The following is a 20,203-nucleotide window of genomic DNA, read 5'->3' as shown; positions in this document are numbered from 1 at the left end:
CGTGAGTAAATCAATCCGGGGTTGGATAGTTAATTAATCCTCCAAACGCTCTTGTTATGAAGGTAAGTATTATTATTATTCCATTTAAAAGATGGGGAACTTGACACTGTGACGTTCACTGGACTTGGCCAAAGCCTATTATGCCCATCACTGTGATATCTGAATGTGAGCAGAACTAGGATGTTTTTAGCTCCCGCCTCCCAGAATAAGATATTTGAATATGAAGGAAACAATGTGCTCAAAGTGCACAAACCTAAGAAGCATTTAGAAAGAAAGTCTCTCTAGCTTTTAATGACATCGTTACCTGTTGACAACCCTGGAGGTTTTAAAAGTTATTTCATGTTACCAATCTCACACACTGTATATCTGCAACCTTTCAGTCAGTTGGGACAATACATCTAGCCTGAATTGTTCCACGTTTATCTCTAGCCAGCTTCACTTTCTACTTCCCATGCACAAGCAACAGAAAATGTTTTGGATTTCACGCTGCAAGGGATTGTTTGACATTTAAAAAAAAATAACGTTAAAAGTAATTGAATTTGATTTAAAAAAAAACCTTTCTAATAATAGTTGGCTCTGTAAAACTTTTTTTTCTTAAACACAAAGCTGATTGGAAGAAGCACGTAGTTGTGGCCAAAGGGCAGGAAGTAAGCTCTGAGTTCTCCCAGCTCTGCCACTGAATTGCTGGGTGCCCTTGGACAAGTCACTTAACATATGCGTGTGTTTTCTCCATCTGTACACACATGGGTGTCCTTGGACAAGTCACTTAACATATGTGTGTACAGATGGAGAAAACACACGCATATGTTAAGTGACTTGTCCAAGGACACCCAGCAAGTTGGGTTCTGGGGCTTAATTCATGAATATTTTAAAGCATTTTGACATCTTCAGATAGCAGGTGCTATAAAAGTGAAAAGTAGTATTAGGCATTTCAGGCCTAAAACTTTTTGACAATGTCCCTTTAAGAATTCAACTGTTCATGAATAGAGACAGTCACACTATCTCAAACTCTCACTGCATTATGTTACTGTCAGGTCTCTCAAGCGACTAGAAAATGTATTAATCAGCAGATCATTGCAAACTTCTTAGCACAGCGGTCTAAGTCTAGCTTTAGACCAAAACTTTCTACAATTATAGTACTGTACTGCTAACTATCTCATTCCCGGGCAAAGGATGAGGGCCAGGTTACTCTGCTATTGTTAGTGACCTTTTAGAGATATTTAATATCATAGATCATTCAAAACCCTTTACAAAATGGAAACATTCAGGTATCCTCTAAGCTTCATTTGCCTGGCCTATTCCTCCTAGATTGAAAGAGGACACATTTTCCTCTTACTCCGACCTCCCCTGCAGGCACAGACCATCCTCAGCACAAGGGTACTGTCAGACTTGCAGGGCACAGATGTGATAAGGGAGTGTGGAGAGCCTGGATAAGGAAAGTCTGTACCCCTGCACATCACTTTGCAATGGTGCCTAGGACAAGCAAGGCCAATGGGTCTACAACTGCGTAACTCTACTACTCAATCCCCCCCGCCCCCAAAAAACAGAGGGCAAGGGAGCAGCTGTGCTGTTACTCCACAGTATGGAGGGAGAATTCCCTTCTCCCCCGCCACCCCCAGCCCTAGAGTTTTCCTGCACAGCCGCCGGCTTAGTTATCATCTAATTAGCTGAGCAGCGGATAGATATTACCTTCATTTTACATTCATCAGCACTTATTTACTGCCCTTGCGCGAAGTGTAAAGAACTGAGTTGAAACAAAAGGCAGCCGGTCTGGCCCTGTGCCTTAAGCGAGATGCGCGGGTAGCGGAGAGCTCGCCTGCCCGAGGCCAGCTGAGGCCCTGGGGATGGCGCCCCACAGCTCTGCCCGCGCGGCGGGGGAGGCGTGCGGGAAGGAGCGGGCCGGGGAGGCTGCTCCCTGGATACCCAGCGCCCTCGTGTTCGGGTTTATTTTGTGTTTGACGGAGGCAACGCCGAGCAAGGGGGTTACTGGGGCCTGACTCGTACTGTGGAGGATTAGAAGCGCGGGGCTGGCGTGGTTAAGCCTCCCGAGAAGCCACGGCGGGGTGTTGTGTGACCTCCCGGCAGCGGCTGCCCGGAGCGCGGGGCACCCGGCCGCAGCCTGGGGTCTGGCAGCCTGTGGTTGGGCCGCTCCCTGGGGCCCGGGCTCGGAGGGGCCCCCTGCAGCCACCCCTGGGAAGGGGCCAGCACGGCGTGACGTCACTAACACCCCACCGTGACTGGGGGGGGCGGCGAGACGTCTTCGCACGGCCCGGCCCGGCCACCTCCGTCGCCACCCTGGCCCCAGCGGACCACTTCGCCCTGGGCCTGGCCAGGAGGCCACGGGGCGGACTTGCCAGACTAGTCCCGCCCCTCGCCTGACAGCAGCCAACCAGCGAGCGGCGGGGGCCCGCCATTTTGTTTGCAATTCGCCGGACGCGAAAGGAGCCTCTTAGTTACGCCCAGCGTGGTTGCTAGGGGAGTTCTCGCGATAGTACTAGTCCCTCCCTCCCGCGATTGGGTCCCAAGATGGCGGCGGAGGCGCTAGAGCTCCTCGCCCGGGTCTCCCGGCTGGAGGAGCCGCTGGAGGAGCTGCGGGCCCTGCGGGTGGCGGTGCAGGCCCTGCCGCTGAGCGCCCTGCGGGAGCGGGCGCCCGACATCCGCCTCGGAAGCCTCTTCGCTCTGCTCAACGTGAACGACAGGTTCGCGGGGGCGGCCTGGGCGATGGGGGCACCCGGAGGAGGGGCCTGGCGTTCGGGGTGGGCGATGCGGCATCACTGAGGTACGGGGGGCAGCTCAGGCTGCCTCCTTGGACCTGGGGCGCTGTGTGGTGGGTGGGGGCGGGGCGGCGCTGTGGGGCAGCGGGTGTCATGGCGGGGGGGGGGGCGCCATGCGAGGTAGGGACCAGGCTGCTGTGACACATGCTGTTGCCGTGGGGGGGGGGGGGGTGCTCTGCTCCTCGCTGTCGTGCAGCCTGAGGTGCTGGGTGTCCCTGTGGGATAGGGTCCCACTGCCACAGCCCTGGGATCCTGGGGCTCCCTCTGTTCATGGCTCTGTCCCTGAATCATTGTTTGGCCTGTGGCAAATCTCTTCTCTCTGCCATGGTTTCTCCATCTGTAAAATGGGGACGATACTCCATAAGGAGGTTGGGATTTGGGTTTTTTTGGGTGGTTATTTGTAAAGCTCATGGAAGGTGCTATTTATTTACAGTGATATAAACTGCGGCAGTTATGGCTGCCAGGAGATAGAATCGGAGCAGTACAAAGTTGTTTTGCAAGTGCATAGGCCTGTAGTAGTAGTAAAATCTAGATTACGCTGCAAAATTTAGAATGGTGACAAAGCTTAGTTGGTGGCAAATAGCTTCAGAGTTGTTGCTCTTTGCCTTAAATTATTAAATTCTGTGGATGGGTAATTCTTTAGCTAATGCTGAGGTCCCCAAACTGTGGGGTGTGCCCCCTAAGGGGGCATGGCTGAGGCCTGGGCCAGCCCCCATGGGGAGTGCCCTTTGACTCCTGGCTCTGACTCCCAGCCCTGTGCCTGGGGCCCTGTCTGCTGGCCCCATGCCTAGGGCCCCAGCGAGGGCTCTACTCCCAGTCCTGTCCCCAGCTGTGGCCCTAGCCTTGGCCCCCTTACCCCATCCATGTCATCCTCCCTCTCCCCCCCCCCCCCGAGCTGCGGTCCCGCTCCCAGGGTGTGTGTGTGCAGACAGGGGTAAGAGGGGGTGTGACTCTGAAATGTTTTGGGGACACTGAGCTAAGGGGTGTTTTTCCTTCCCTTTCAAACAGAGAACAGGTTGCTTTATGTGTTTCTATCTTGGAGCGGTTTCTTCAGGCAGTGGATCCATTGTATGTAATTCAAAACTTCAGAGAAGAACTTCAAAAAGGACTCTTTCATCCTGATGATTCAGTTAAACTTCTTACGATAGCCCAGGTATGGACTGTAACTCCTATATTTAAATAGTAGGGTAGATCTTTGACCGGTGTTGGCTAGTTTTAATCTGTTACCACTTTTTTTTATATTACAGTTTAATTCTTTACCTTCCGGTACCAAAGTAGGACAAAAGCACCATATTGCTACTTGTATATAGATTCTAGTTAGAAATCTTACATAGACTTGCTGAAATTTTTCATGTTGATGTTTTGCATCTGGTGGAAACAGACTAATACTATATGTTCAACTGAATTTTTAGGTTGGAAGAATAGTTGAAAATTCACATGCTGTAAGAGAAATTCTCAATAATCCTGAATTATTAAGGCAAATCATTTATTGCATTGGTGGAGAGAAAATAGCTGTAGCTAAAGAGGTAAGTGTTGCAAACAATAAAAGCTTTTTTCTTTTTCACACTAATAGAAAGGTTCAAAGCATTTTATGTTGTATCTATAGTGTCTGAATTAGCAGCCTTGATTATTCTTAGATAATAGAGAAGTGGGGGGTTGGATAGCTCAGGAAACTGGGATCAGCCTTGGGGTAAAACTTCCAAAAGCATCTAAGTGTCTTAGGCTCTGAAGTCACTCTAGGTAAAATCTTCTAACACACCCATGTTGTTGCCATCTGGTAACTCTCGTCTGTGAAGTGAATTGATGGGGTCTCTTGTCTGATTCCTAAAGGATTTGTTCACATCACAGAAACCAGCATAACTAGCACTCTTGCCGGTCTCAGCAGAGAGACCAATAATTTTGTCTTCTCCCATTGATAAAGCATAGCTCTAGATGTCTTATGTATTATTTAGCCTATTGGAAAAGAACAATTCAACTGACTCTTCTGATCTTGCTTTTTCATTCTACAATTGGTTCCGCTACGGTGTGTGTGTGTGTATTTGTCTGTATTACCACAAACCACTGCCTTTATTTGTAGGCTATCAAATCACTGTCGAGAATAGCACAGACTCAAGATGGGCTGGAGGCTTTATTTGCAAGCAGTTTTTTGGTTGACTTGAAAAATGTCATGGCAACAAGTGATGTTGTGCGATACAGAGTATATGAGGTAAGAGCAATGTAGTTCTTGGTGTTTAAGTTACAGGGCACCACGACTCTAGTGCATTGTAATTCGGAATGGGGTGTTTGTGAGAGGGAACATGTCTGTCATTTTTAACTGATTTGCAAACTTCGTACATTTCTGGAGGGAAGAAAGATGGGGTGAGGGTGGGAAAGGAGCACACCATAATTCTTTATGAAATTATGAATCAGTTTTCTTTTCTCCCCTTCCTCCCCAGCCAAAAAAAAAAAACCAAAAAAACCCCTCAAAGGCTCTTGAAATGGGGTGGGCTGAAGGTCTGAAGGATATTTATGGGCTGTTCTCTATTATATTTTGTTTTTAAATTATGGTGGATGGGGGCCCAGAGCCTAGGATGGACATCTATAGATATTACTATAAATCAAATAAAGACAGGTGCATCTCTTTTTAAAACAAACAAACAAACAAAAAAAACTATATGGGGAGTGCTGATGGTGAATCACTACCATGGGTTAACATGTGAAGCCCTGGTGGAAATGAGTTCTGGGGGGGGGTGGGGGCAGGGGCAGGCATGTATTTAAGATGGTGAGAGCTAGACACTAGGGCTGTCAAGTGACTAAAAACATTAATTGCACTGTTAAACAACAATAGAATGCCATTTATTTAAATATTTTTGGATGTTTTCTAGATTTTTCAAATATATTGACTTCAGTTACAACACCATACAAAGTGTACAGTGCTCACTTTATATTTTTGATTACAAATATTTGCACTGTAAAAAAACAAAAGAATAGTATTTTTCAATTCACCTAATGCAAGTACTGTTGTGCAATCTCTTTATCATGAAAGCTGAACTTACAAATGTAGAATTATGTACAAAAAATAACTGCATTCAAAAATAAAACCAGTGTAAAACTTTGGAACCTACAAGTCCACTCAGTCCTACTTCAGCCAATCACTCAGACAAACGAGTTTGGTTACAATTTGCAGGAGATAATGCTGCTCACATCTTGTTTACAATGTCACCTGAAAGTGAGAACAGGCAGTTGCATGGCACTGTTGTAGCTGGCGTCACAAGATATTTATGTGCCAGATGTGCTAAAGATTCATATGTCCCTTCGTGCTTCAACCACCATTCCAGAATACATGTGTCAATGCTGATGATGGGTTCTGCTCAATATCAGTTCAAAGCAGAGTGGACCAACGCATGTTCATTTTCATTGTCTGAGTCATATGCCTCCAGCAGAAGGTTGGGTGGTTCAGGTTCTGTAGTTTCCGCATCAGAGTGTTTCTCTTTAAAGACTTCTGAAGCATTCTCTACACCTCCGTCCCTCTCAGATTTTTGGAAGGCACTTCAGATTCTTAAACATTGGGTTGAGTGCTGTATATATCCTTAGAAATCTCACATTGACAAAACGCAAAAGGTACCAATCTGTTGTGAAAGCATTCTTAAAACGAACATGTGCTGGGTCATCGTCCAAGATTGCTATAACATGAAATATATGGCAGAATGTGAGTAAAACTGAATAGGAGACATACAATTCTCCCCCCAAGGAGTTCAGTCACAAATTTAATGAACGCATTATTTTTTTCACAAGCATAATCAGCATAGAAGCATGTCCTCTGGAATAGTGGCTGAAGCATGAAGGGGCATATGAATCTTTAGCTATCTGGCACGTAAATACCTTACAGTGCTGGCTACAGAAGTTCCATGCAAAGGCCTGTTCTCACTTTCAGGTGACGTAAATAAGCTGTCAGCCGTATCCCCCGTAAATGTAAACAGACTTGTTTGTCTTAGCAATTGGCTGAACAAGAAGTAGGACTCAGTGGACCTGTAGGCTCTAAAGTTTTACATTGTTTTGTTTTTGAGTGCAGTTATGTAACAAAAAATATCGTGAAAGTAACTTACAAATGTAGATTAGAGAGATTGCACTACGGTACTTGTATGAGGTGAATTGAAAGATACTGTTATTTTTACAGTGCAAATATTTGCAATAAAAATAATATAAAGTGAGCACTGTACACTTAGTATTTGGTGTTGTAATAGAAATCAATATATTTGAAAATGTAGAAAAACATGCAAAAATGTTTAATTTCAATTGGTATTCTATTGTTTAACAATGTGATCGCAATTTTTTTGAGTTAATTGTGTGAGTTAACTGTGATTAATCGACAGCCCTACTAGATACATTAGAGTAGGTGTATAGCTTCAGGTATGTGGGTGGCAAAGGAGCAGTCCCAAAGCTTAAAATGTGTGAGGAAGAGAAAGGAATGGAGAGGCTGGCATTTTTCGCAGAGCAAAGGGAACAAAGCAGGATGCAAGAAGAAATCAAAAACATGCTGCAATCTGAAAACTTATTAGTGAAATAAGCTTTTAAAGCAAGATGGGGGTTAATTAGTAATGTTTTCAGGCAAAAATTCTGTTTGAAATATGTAACATATAGGTCTGTATAACTTTATAATCATAATGTGGTATGCAAGCACTCAGTCTTACACAAATGCTTTTATACACCTGCCCTTCCTGTGCTTACTTTTTAGTTAATTGTTGAGATTTCTTCGGTGTCTGCAGATTCTTTGAATTACTGTGCGAACAGTGGACTAATATCTGAGCTAATTGAAGAACTGACTGGAGATGATGTGCTGGTCAGGTATGTTGACAGTGAGATTGTTTTCAAAAGCAGATTGTACTTAAATTGTTTTCCAGACAAGGATCCATAAAAAAAATATTTAAAAGGCATTGGATTACAACTGTATTCTAATTGGCGAGGGGGAAGAGGAAATCATAACTCTGTTCAAGTTTGTTTTTGTACTGTTAGACAAACACGAGGCTATACTGGAGAGAATTAAACACTAACAAAATATTGGTTTAACTAAATTTGAAAGTAAAGTTGATTCTGATTCAGGATTGGGGTCTCACTTTGATTAGCTTAGTTTGATCATTTAATCAGAGATGCATGCAGGGCCTCACCCCACACAAATCAGGTCAATTATTTTTAAAAATTTAGTTGGAAGAAAATTAAAAATAAAATTTTTTTCTTTGGGTACTATTGCAATATAAATATTAGGAGCATGTTACCTTTAAAATGATAACTTTGAAATATTAAAACATATTTTCTTTATCAATCTTTTGAGATTATCTAGATATTTAGGTTACTTTAAAAAGGATATGAAATAGGCCAGGTGAGCATTTATTCTTTATCTTCTATAGAGCTACCAGTATAGAGATGGTGACCTCATTGGCATACACTAAGCATGGACGTCAATATCTTGCGCAGCAAGGAATCATTGATAAAATTTCCAATATAATCATTGGGGCAGATTCTGATCCTTTCTCAGGCTTCTATTTGCCAGGTGATGTTATGCATTGATTGTTTCCAGTATTGGGTAATGTTGTCCACCTCTAATGAACTGTTAAACTAAGGGCTTTGAGCTTTTTGTCCTGAGAGGAAATGTGTATTTTTGAAAGTAAGAATGTTATAAATGTATATGTACCTGAAATGTTTATGAATGGTCTAAAACATGATTGCCTTCTTTACATAAGGTCACTGGGAAAAGATAAAAGTTACAGGGTCGCTGTCAGGTATAGTAGGCACACAGTTGAAGCATTGCTGTTGTCTTGCTAAACAAGATATTAAAAGGACCCCAACAACTTGAAACCTAGTCAGTTTAAAAAATGTAAATTCAAAGAAGTTTGAAGTACTGCACTGCCCAGATATGTCTGAAAAACCACAAAAACTAGATTATATTTTTACTATTTTTTAAAATGTAAGTTTCCCCTCTGTTGCTGTATGAAACGCCTGCACAAGCGGGAGAAACTCTGCATCTTATAAAACTTTAGTGTACAGTCAAACACCCCCACCCCCAAACAAACACAAACCCTACCCATACGTTTTCTCTAATATTTCAGTTACAGTAATCTGAAGTGTTACTTGCAGTAAAAGAAGGTCTTTTAAAAAATCTTTTGGTAGAAATCATTTTGTTTCTCTTAAAGTTGGGATATACTTTTTAATAGAAATGTTCTCCTGAACTTATTGAGAGTGAAATATTTTTGTGATTTTTTTTTTTTTTTTTTTTTTTTGAGAATCAGAAAATGAGACTGACTAGTCCCTGTTTTCATTGTCCAAGGTGATTGAAATGTAAGGAAACATCATAAAGAGTGGAGAATATGAATGAACTGCATGCTGCTTGAATATTAAGCAATTGCAACTTTGATCTGAAATTCAGGATCAAACCACCTATAAGTGTGTAACTTTTATGTGGAGCTTAGTGGTGCTTGGGTCAGCCCATTTATTAGTAGACAGATGTCTATTTCACACACGCAAGGAAGCTGTGCTGTTACAGCTTCAGCAGAGAGGTGATGGATTAAGTGCGTGATGGAAAATGAACTCTCTTACTTCTAGAGCAAAGTTGAAGTATATTGTTGGGGCATGTCTAGGCTGGGATAAGAGGGTTAAAAAAACACCACTTAATCTCTTATCCTTGTCTAGATGTCCATTAAGCATGTAGGAGTAGCTTGCTATACACATTTGTTTTAAAAATACTGGCTTTATCTAGTGGTGTCCTTTCACAGTGAGATCACTTTTTTACAGCTGAACAATTTTATCTTCAACACACTTTAATTATGCCATTCGGGTAAAAGTCTTTTGGTATCTTTTCCTGGTTATTGACTTGAAATTATGCCACTGAAGTTATTTTTCCTTTCTGTTGAATGTTTCTTGCTTTCCTTTTGGTAGGATTTGTGAAATTTTTTGGAAATCTGGCTATTGTAGACAGCCCACAGCAGATCTGTGAACAATATCCCGTCTTTATGGAAAAAGTATTTGGAATGGCTGAAGGCCATGACCCAACCATGATTGGAGTGGCTGTGGACACGCTTGCAATCCTGGGATCAAATGTGGAAGGAAAACAGGTTTTACAGAAAGCTGGTTTGCATCAAGTTTTTTCTCTTACATTCTAATAGACAAAGGGGAGCTTACTGAGGGTTTTTCACACTCAGGAGTGGGGAAAGGGACCTTTAAAATATATTTATTTACCAAAGATTTTTATTTGTTTTAATAACTGCAAAGAACCAGGATAATTTCTATGCACAGTCTCTCTTTAACTTTGGTAGGGTGTGGAAGAATAGGGGAAGAGGAAAATACTACTGGCTCTGAAGAGGAGCCTAATATATATATGGCATTACTAGCTGTGATCAAACCATGTTCATGAAACACATGGCAGTGTCAGAGCTGCAGCTTGGGCTGTCAGCTAGAATTCCTCATTGCAGTGGGCAGCATAATGCAAGTCCACAACAGCACTGTAATTTTAGGAGATGTTCATCTTTCTTCCATGATATGCTTTCTTAAAAAGGACGAGGAAAATAGAGCCATGTAATATACATCTTTTGCCTACAGACATAGATGAATATGTTTTTGTGTGTTTTCTGGTAACATCACTTTGTTTTTGAAGATTATAGGACGACTTTTAGTACAAGATGAAATAGCTGACCAAAATGGCCCAGAGGATTTGAAATGCGATACAGAACTTTTTTCACTACCAGTTCAAATCTAACCCAGTTTGGTGAATATCCATACCAACAGATGGCAGCTATATGTATTGTCAGTATGGTATATCTAGAACTGCTTTTGCTCAGGCTGTGCATCCCAGCGCTCTTCTCTAGCATTTAATTCAGTCTACTGTAATATTAATAACTTGACATAGTACAGAAGTTACTGGAGATTTTATTAGTATGTTGGGAATGTGCATGACAAATGAACATTTCTTAATGTTTTTATTTTCAAAGGGAGTAGATTTGAACATCTGTTAAATAGAATAGGACACCAAGCAAAGAATCCCCCAGCAGAGCTAAGACTTCGATGTTTGGATGCCATATCATCTCTTCTTTACTTGCCAGTAAGTTGTTTGAAATGTAGAGAAATGATACTATTGTGTGTTTTGTAGAGGCTAAGGCAAGGTTTCTTAATGGTTTACTATTTTTGTAATGAACTCTTCAAACTTATTTTTTTTAAAATACTGTATTTGCTAGTGAAGAAGAGTAACGTGGTTTTAATTCATGTAAGTGAAGTGTGTGTGCTTAGCAGATATATGATAACATTTCTGTTAAATAATAGCTGTTTTCAGTGTTCAGAATGAAAAGTTCTGAAGTTCTGTGAAATTGTCACTTCGCTCCGAATAGGACAACTTTACAGTGAAAAGGAAAGTGCATGTAGTGTAATACTTGTGGCTTAAAGGGACATTATAAAACTACTTGAAGACCAGAATGTACTAATTAGGTTGTGTAACCCACCCCTTTTAACGTAAATAGAAATGGTTTCAAGATTTGTTTTCATTTGAGTGAAGCATCCTCATTTTAAATTTCCCCTGCAGCCTTGTGAATTCCAGCAGCAGTAGTCAAACTCCTAAGAATCCGTTAGAAAATTCTACCCTCCAAACTGAGTGAAATACAAAAAGTGAACTGCATAAGTGGGGAAAAATAAATTTTGATTAAACTGTTGTTGGCTAGGTGGCTTAGTTTTAAATTGATTTTTTCCTTTATAATTTTCCTGACTCTCGAACGAATATTAAAAATGCAAATATTCATCACAATGTTTCTGGCCTCTTTCATACTTTCTCTCCACGTGTAGCCAGACCAGCAAACAGAAGACCTACTAGGAATGACTGAATCCTGGTTTGCTGCATTATCTAGCCAGCCATTGGAACTCTTCAGGAGTATTAGTACTCAGCCATTCCCTGATCTCCACTGTGGGGCTTTACGAGTGTTTACTGTAAGTTTCCTTTTTTTTTAATGAGACCAGAAGTTGTAAATTCCTTTCCTAGTGATAGCATCAGGTTATGTGTGTAAATACTATCTTTGTAGACTGACTTCTGTATACAAATCTATAGTGAGAGATATTTCAGCTTGTCTTCAGTGTCCAACACTCATATATCAGACCGAAACCCAAATAGCATCCAAAGTGGGCACCAAACAAGTCTGGTCTGCACTTTATATCCTCTTGTAAACTAAAAAATGAATTAAGTTTTAGCCTCTCCTCATTGTTTGGTGCCACAAAATTGATGATCCATAATTCACTTACAATCTAAAGGGGAAAAATAACTCTAGAATCTGTGTCTAGTATTAAAATACTACTGCTTGATTGGACATCCACAACGTCTTATTCTAGTCTCCATCCTCCGGTTGCCCAGACTGCATATCCGATTTCAGCTGTATTCTTATCCCTGATGATAGCTTAACAATCAGCGTATTGTATTAGCATATTAAAAAAATCCAAACCTGATTATTTTTCTTTTCCTGATGTTTAGGCTATTGCAAACCAACCATGGGCACAGAAACTGATGCTTGACAGTCCAGGATTTGTGGAATATATTGTAGACAGATCTGTGGAACCTGACAAAGCTTCAAAGGATGCCAAATATGAACTGGTTAAGGCCCTTGTAAATTCCAAAACAATAGCTGAAATATTTGGAAACCAATACTACTTAAGGCTGAGGGCATATCTTCATGAAGGTCCTTATTATGTTAAGGCTGTTTCTGCTACTGCTGTGGAAGGGGCAGAATAATATCCACATCATTGCATTTTTCTTTTTTAGCAATCCAGTGTTATTGGAGCAGTGGTTGGTCCAAAACGGCTCCAGTTTAGGGGCTCTAACCTCATGAAAGAAACTTTAGAAAGCACTTGACTCAGTTGTGTTAATCTGAAAATAACTAGGAGTCAGGAGAGTAATTCTCAAACAGCCATAGGGCACAGCATATCTTACTTTAAAGAATCATAGTGTACCTAAATCCGCTTCCTGTACATTTATTATATTATTTTGAAATAGCATTGTCTAATTGACTTGTATAAGCAGTTTAACAGCTGATACGCATTTTGTTTTGCAGAAATTTTTGGTCTTTATTTAAGTTGAGTGTTTGTTTGCTTGGTGATCCCATCGTGTTTTCTCACTGAATCACACTTGAAAAAAGCAGTTTCATAACATCAAATGCTACAGTAGATTTTTCTTTAGGACATGGCACCTGAATGGAAAGTGTGTTTTTAATTAACTGATCATGGCTATCTGTGGTCTAGTTTATTACAATTACACTAGCTACTTTCAGGGGCTTTCATGCCTACAGGAGATGGTGCAAAAAGAATTTTGTGTTTTTCCAGTTTGGTTTGCCGGATGTAAGTCTTGTATAAACAGATAGTTCTGAACGTTCTTTACATCTTATGTGGAAGGTGAACATGAAAAATCTTAAATTTTTAAAGATACTGTCTGATAAAGTGAGTGTTAAACCAAATTGGAAGCTGCTTTTTTTTTTTTAAATTTTAAGTTATTTTTAAATTATATCCGAACTTCGTTAATGTTAGTTAGAATAAAAGTGATAAGAGCATAAGCCTTATGTTTAAGGACATAAATTTAGCCATGGAGGAAGTAACTCATGGCTATAGCCCAGGGATTGGCAACCTTTGGCTTGTGGCCCGCCAGGGAAATCTGATAGCGGGCCGGGATGGTTTGTTTACCTGCAGCGTCCGCAGGTTTGGCTGATCACAGCTCCCACTGGCCGTGGTTCGCCGTGCCAGGCTAATGGGGGCTGCAGGAAGTGGTGGCCAGCCTGCAGTGGCCTGGCACGGTGAACCGTGGCCAGTGAGAGCTGCGATCGGCCTAACCTGCAGACGCTGCAGGTAAACAAACCATCCTGGCCCGCCAGCGGATTTCCCTGGCAGGCCGCGTGCCGAAGGTTGCCGATCTCTGCTATATAGCCTATTATAATTTGTTATACCACATTCTCTGAAGAACAGTTTGACTATTATGGAGGACAGGATTCCAGACTAGATGGGCCGTGTAATGTATTTTGGTCCACAGATCAAGACTATTATATATTTTTCCTTCTGTCTTATTTTAGACCATGAATTACGTACTATTTTAGTTCCAAGGATGAAAAATAAAATCTGTGGAATACTCGAAAAATGTATTAAATGAAAATTAAGGTAATCACAGGAAGTAGTAAGAAGAATATCCAGTTGGATATCCATACAGAAGTAGCTTGCTCATTTCCCTGTCCCCCAAACCAGGGCAAATGAATAGGATGCCTTGGTTGCACTGCAGCCACCCCTCTGGCTGAGCCAGGGAGAAATGGCGTTGGGGTGCAGAGGAAACAACATCCAGCTGTCTGCTGCCAGATGATTGCTGTGGTGCAGGATCTTTTAATGGTGAGGCAAGGTGCAAGAGGACTTAGAAAAGCTAGAGTGTTAGGGGGAGGAGAGGAAAGGTAATGAGTAATATACTAGTTAAATGCAGAATAACTTTTTATGTAACATGTCTGTCACTTATTCTTAGGAACTGGAATTTTAAAAAAGATTCTTTCATTCAAGATTATGCAAATAGTGGTGTATAAATCCTATGCTTGTAGGTGCCCAATAAACACCTTAGATATCATTACCTCTGCACAGACTGTATTGGCCAATATTAGCTATGTTTCACTTTTTACGTGGGAGTGGTTAATGACTGTTTTCCATTGGCACAGTGAAGGCACCAAAAATGCCAGAAATCCTGCATGTGGAAAAAATTTAAAATATTAAAAATTGTTGAAAAGAATGTAAATATACCTTCCACTTGGGCTGGCTAGTTTAACTTTATTATGTTAAGTGGTTTTTGTATGCTGGTAGCTATCTGGACAGTGTACTGACATTTCAGTAAACTTTTCTACAATTCACAAGTCTCTTCCTTTATGTGATAAGTGTGAGCACGTGCAATTGTCACTTATGAAAACTACTGTGTATACCAGTGTTTGGGAACATTGGCTGCATATGCTACATTTGTCTAATACAATCTTTTACAATTCCACAGAGATGTTTTCATGTTTGTGTATTATACATTTTTTTTTTTTTTAGGTGAGCTTTACTGAAAGCTACCGCTCACTTTAATTCTGAGCAAAAAGTATATATTTTTTTTCTCCCTTCTGACAAATGCAGAGACTGATCCCTCAGTGAGTTACCACTAGCCACTCAAGCACTGTTCTGTACTCCTTCCTCAAAGCTATGTGGCTTGCATGCTGTTGATAGCCTATGATTTGCACAGATGAGAAATAAAATAACTATTTTTTCTCCTCAGGTGTTAAAGTAGTAGGTGGCAGGTACATAAAGAGAAAAAAAGACCAATGATGCAATCAGAATTCAGGAAAATGACTTGGCAAAATCTCAGAGGTTAAGAGCTTGTCTGCATAGCAACACTCAAAGTTAAACTGAACTAACTAAGGTGTGAATTTAAAATGGATTAGTTAAACTGCATTAGGCCCCACTGTAGAATTAAAATGGCCTTAATTCAGTTTAGTTAGTTCACTTCAAAGTGAAATAAACTAAACTGAATTCAGATCATTTTAATTCTGACGTTTGTCCATAAAGGGGCTTAATTTTCTGCCATGTCCCCATGTAAATGAGCCCTAAGTAAAGCACAAACTCCCACAGCCTTCTTCTTTCAAATGCTCCAAAGTGAACTTCTGACAGTCCTGCTAGCCAGAGCAACTGCATTGAATTAATAGCTGAGGACTCAATGTGTTCTTTCACACACTCTTTACCTGCTTATTATTAGAACTGTTCAGAAACTGTGTGTGTCTGAAAGGAGAGGGGTCCCCTTTCACCATTGAAAATATCAATGAAAAAAGAATCCATAGAAAATTTTGACTTAATTAAAAAACCAAAAGTTTTTGGCCCAAAGCAGATTTGCATTGGAAAGTGTTTTGACAACGACCCAATTTTCTGTCAAAAAGCAGTTTCAGTGGAATTTTTTTCACCAACTTATCATATAAGACCAATGTAACAAAACTGGCAATTTTAAGTCCAAGATCTGAGTGCAGCTCTTCCCTTAGCTTCACAGCTTTTATCCTGCTGCTCTCTTTGGTCATCGCTAGGACCCTACCAAATTCATGGTCCATTTTGGTCAATTTCATGGTCATAGGATTTTTAAAATAGCAAATTTCATGATTTCAGCTATTTAAATCAGAAATTTTGCGGTGTTGTAATTGTAGGGGTACTGACCCAAAAAGGAGTTGTGAGGGGTCGCAAGGTTGTTGTAGGGGAAGTTGCAGGACTGCTACCCTTACTTCTGAACTGCTGCTGGTGGCGACATGACTTCAGGGCTGGGCAGCTGGAGAGCGGCAGATGCTGGCCAAGAGCCCAGGTCTGAAGACAGCGCCGCTGCCAGCAGCAGTGCAGAAGTAAGGGTAGCTGGTCTCCCCTGTGAAATCTGTAGAGTACAGGGTAAAAGCACACAAAAGACCAGATTTCACGGGGGTTGGGGGGAGGGGGAGAGACCAGATTTCATGGTCCATGAATCATCGTTTTACTAGGCTCTTTTGCCACAAATTCCCCAGCTGCTTTGCTTTAAGCATTCTGTTGCTTAGAGCTGCTCTGAGCAAAGTTAGATGACAGCCCCTTAAATGCCTCCTGGAGCTTGTCTACCCTAGCGTTCCCACCAGTAGAGCTGAAAGAGGGAGAGGTATTTTACCAAAAATTTCCCACCATAGCAAACTATTTATGTCTGCAACAGTCTTTGACCAGTTCTTTATCTCCCCTCCTTAAATAAAATCTGAACTCACTACTTTCTCATCCTCAATAATCCCCATGCTGTCTCATCTGATTTGTTCTCCAGTGTCTTGTTTTATCTAGGCAGAGACCTTCATAATCTGATTCTAAAGTACTGTTTAAACTTAATGGTTTATCTACTTTTTAAAAAACTGATCTGCTTGGATGCCCAGTTTGGCAAAGGTGTAGCTGTCACAGAGATTCATCTACAAATGATGCATGGGCTAGGATGTGGGAAGATTGTTTGTTTGTTTTTTCTGTCCATCATAATTCTTGAAATCTGACATTGAGTCTTCTCTGCTAACCAATGGACTATGTATCATTTGCAGTGGTCTTAGATTACGTGGGGCTGGCACAGTTATGAGTTAATTACACTGACTTTCTTTTATGGAAGTGGTGTTACATAAAGTTAAAATCCTTAGTGCCATTTCAATGTTTCTGGTGTTGAATATGATAAGAGCAAAAGTTCAGTGTGTACAATTATATATGGTATAATGAATCTCATTTACTCCAGGAGGATTGGTATAAATACCTAGAGAATTTGATATGGCACTTTTTGCAAACCTGCCAAAAATCTACAATTTGTGTTTCTCTTCACAACAGGAAATAGGCTGTGCCCATCACAGCCATTCCATGGTATACTGTGATCTTGTCAGCAACCATAGGCTGAGCTGGATTGGATCTGGCCAGTACTTGGATGAGAGACTTCCAAAGAGAATTTAAGGCTTTACAGGAAGTGGTGGCAGACATTAGGTGACATTCTTACTGCTGATTCAATGCTGACCCGCATATTACAACATAATGTAGTACAGGGCTGCTATAGCCCATGTCTTCTGAATGAAATATAAACTGAGGTCATGACTGCTTGTGATCATTAAATACAAGGCAGTTCTACTAGGACAGTTAGGTTGGGTTTCCTGTATAAAATCTGCTTATCAAGCTGTTCCCCTGGTAATTTCAACTGGATGCTCTGTTCTTCATTCCTGTCCTACACTGTTAAGTGGATGCAGAGGTAGCTACATTTCACTGGAGAGTGATACGATTCCAAAATATTTTGCAAAATATTTTGGGATTGAATGATGCATCACTCAGTCAAATTGGATCAAAACTACAAAAGTAGTTGCATAGAGGGGCAAACAACTGGACAACATGAAAAAACAGCCAATTCTTTAAAACAGCTTTTACTTAGAGAATAAGAATTGCATGCAGTTCTACATCCTTTATGTGAAAAAAGGCACATCCAGTGCACTCCTTATCATAAATTAAATCACTGAATTCAAACACAGATCTTGTTTAGCATCAGGAATAATTCACTGTCAGAAAAGGGTGGGGTGGGGGGAGCTTTCACATTTAAAAACTAACTTTGAGAGGAAATGTTCAAAGCAAAAGGCGAAAGGTCAGATGAACTTTCTAACAGGGAAGATGACAGGTAAAGGTGTAAGTACAGTTTCTTCACATAGAGAAGTTAAAATCTTAATTGGTAAAATGCAAAGCCTCCTTTTTTATTGTTTCTATGTTAAAATGTTTAAACTTGTCAAAGTAGGTCAGTACTCTGCAGGACACCAGCCCATAATAAGTTTCCAGTAAAGTGCAGTCTTTCCCATCGCTTATCTCCCTCCATTCTTTAAATAGCTCATCTTTCATTTCGGAAGAGGTGAAAATGAATTTGTAGCAACATCGATTGTATCTAATGTGCTTTTTCCCAGAAAATCTAGAATTTTGAATGGGTATGATGCCAGCATTCTTAGCACAGATTCCAACAAAGACGTCAGGAGGAACAAAAACTGGTGTTTCCCTGGCAACAACGTATATCTTCCGAGCAACATCCTGGGAAATGACAAAAGCCGTTCCACTACAGTAATCTGGGTAATACTCTTCTTGATATTGACTGAGAGAAACGAAGCTCTGGCTTTGAGGGTCTCTGTCAGGCATATCTTGATGAATGACTCTTCCAATGTAAATATCCTCAAGATGTGTTCTTAAGCTAAGCAAATATTCAGCCAAACTTGGAATGTTGACAAACATTTCTTCTTCGGTTTTGAGAACAAACCTTGCGGTGGAACAGAATGTTACAGTCCACTCCATGCTCATCACAATCTTCAGTGTCTGATTCTCAAAAGAATCAAGGAAGTTTCCTTCAATGATATCTCCATGCTTTTGAGACTCTTCACTGATGTCTAACTGGATGGTTTCTGAAGCTGGCTTTCCTAAAGCAAACAAAATAAGCACAGCATACTCCCTGATGCCTGTCACATTCCCCCATGTTAGTCTGATCAGGTTACGCCTTGTCCTGTTTTCTGGGCTGCTGCACACAATAACAAGCAGAAATACCTCTTGATCTGAGCAGACTTCTGAACTTCTGATGATGTAAGACTTGGACATATTGGTCTTTAGGGGATCCATGTCTAATTTCCTGGCCTTCTCCCTGATTTTGAGAATTTTCATGTCGGTGTAGGTGACAGGTAGCGAATGTAGAAAGTATTCCTCCAGTAAATCTCCTCCAAACAGCAAAGCATGGAAGAGCATGATGTTGAATATAATAAAACACCAGTGGTGTGTCCGAAGTCTGCAGAACATCACCTGGAGAAGAGATGGACATTCACTTCTACCTCTAACTGATTCTAAAGGTAGTTATTTCAGAAGATACTGGCTAGTGTGGAGCCAGGACAGCTTGGTTCTGTTTGCTCTGCTCTGCTATTTTGGACAAATTACTCTTTCCTCTTTGGTCCTTACTTTCCTCATTTGTGAAATAGAGAATGATGCCCACATTTTGTGAAGGGCTAAAAGATCCATGGATGAAAAGTGTGATAATAAGCCCATTAGTCTGTCAGGCCTACTTTGTTCAGCATATGGAAATGCAACATACAATAACATGCTAATATTTTTCTGAATTTGGTCTAACTTATTGGTGTCAGTGTTCCTAATGACCAAGAGATTTCACAGCATGCTCCAGCATGAGTTGGATAATTTTAAAAGCTTTATGCAGCAGTCTTTGACATTTAAATGCCCATAACTTGAATTATTGTGAACTAAAGAGGAAAGTCTGTGTGTGACTTGTTAATTACAGAGACTTGTTCTCATTCAGAATGCCAGAAATTAGAGTTGGAAGAAATTGATCATTTCATCTAGATGATCTCCATACTATGTAGGACTGTGTCCTGTTGTATGTCTGTTAATGGTTTTGCCTGGTCTCATTTTAAATATCCTAAGGGATGGGGCTTCTGCTATTTACCTGGGGAACGTCATTTATCGTTTTAGACTTCCACCTCTTAGTTTAACACAATTGTACAAGCCATAGTTAGTAGATATGGACTTGCTTTTTCATGCTTTTTTTGTAGTCATGATTTCTAGCATAAATAACTAAAATTAACCGACTTTCCAGTTACTTTACTATTGGCATGTTCATTAGTAAGTGGGATGGAGTCAGTGCAGTCCTATTGTAGCTGATGACCCACGGTAACATTTTCAATTCTAAATGGTCTCCTCCCGCACCATGTACTGTAGCTAAACGATAGAAAGCACTTACCTGCATGGTACCAGTAAATTCTGTGTGCTGTCAGGATCGCTGGAGCCTTTTTAGGTGAATTTTTTTTTTTTTTTTTTTTACATTTATAAGCAATATTGCCACGTCTGAAACTGAAGAGGCAGCGTTGTATGTAGGTCTGTCAGGCTAAGGTTACCTGCTAGTAACCAGA

General features: G+C 40.8%; 2 protein-coding genes across 2 annotated transcripts; one reads left to right on the top strand and one right to left on the bottom strand.

The window, feature by feature from the left end:
- Nucleotides 1-2,505: 2,505 nt before the first annotated feature.
- On the top strand, nucleotides 2,506-13,585 carry PSMD5 (proteasome 26S subunit, non-ATPase 5). The gene is made up of 10 exons (XM_077835990.1): nucleotides 2,506-2,699; nucleotides 3,783-3,927; nucleotides 4,187-4,300; nucleotides 4,852-4,980; nucleotides 7,489-7,598; nucleotides 8,159-8,301; nucleotides 9,684-9,875; nucleotides 10,733-10,842; nucleotides 11,574-11,714; nucleotides 12,250-13,585. The coding sequence occupies exons 1-10, from the start codon at nucleotides 2,527-2,529 to the stop codon at nucleotides 12,505-12,507; spliced, it is 1,515 nt and encodes a 504-aa protein (XP_077692116.1). The 5' UTR covers nucleotides 2,506-2,526; the 3' UTR covers nucleotides 12,508-13,585.
- A 4,396-nt stretch (nucleotides 13,586-17,981) lies between these two features.
- B3GALT9 (beta-1,3-galactosyltransferase 9) lies at nucleotides 17,982-19,088 on the bottom strand. The gene has a single exon (XM_077836281.1). It carries the CDS (start codon nucleotides 19,083-19,085, stop codon nucleotides 17,982-17,984), a length of 1,104 nt encoding a protein of 367 aa, XP_077692407.1. The 5' UTR covers nucleotides 19,086-19,088.
- Between the last annotated feature and the right edge of the window lie 1,115 nt (nucleotides 19,089-20,203).

Source organism: Eretmochelys imbricata, chromosome 16 (assembly GCF_965152235.1).
Source record: "Eretmochelys imbricata isolate rEreImb1 chromosome 16, rEreImb1.hap1, whole genome shotgun sequence".
Lineage (NCBI taxonomy): Eukaryota > Metazoa > Chordata > Testudines > Cheloniidae > Eretmochelys > Eretmochelys imbricata.
The sequence above is the reverse complement of the archived record's forward strand: the minus strand, read 5'-3'. Positions and strand labels throughout refer to the sequence as shown.

Coding starts and splice junctions, on each gene's coding strand:
- PSMD5 (XM_077835990.1), top strand. CDS start 2,527: ATGGCGGCGGAGGCGCTAGAGCTCCTCGCCCGGGTCTCCCGGCTGGAG. Junction 3,928..4,186: donor AACTTCTTACGATAGCCCAG/GTATGGACTGTA, acceptor CTGAATTTTTAG/GTTGGAAGAATAGTTGAAAA. Junction 8,302..9,683: donor CTCAGGCTTCTATTTGCCAG/GTGATGTTATGC, acceptor TCCTTTTGGTAG/GATTTGTGAAATTTTTTGGA.
- B3GALT9 (XM_077836281.1), bottom strand. CDS start 19,085: ATGTTCTGCAGACTTCGGACACACCACTGGTGTTTTATTATATTCAAC.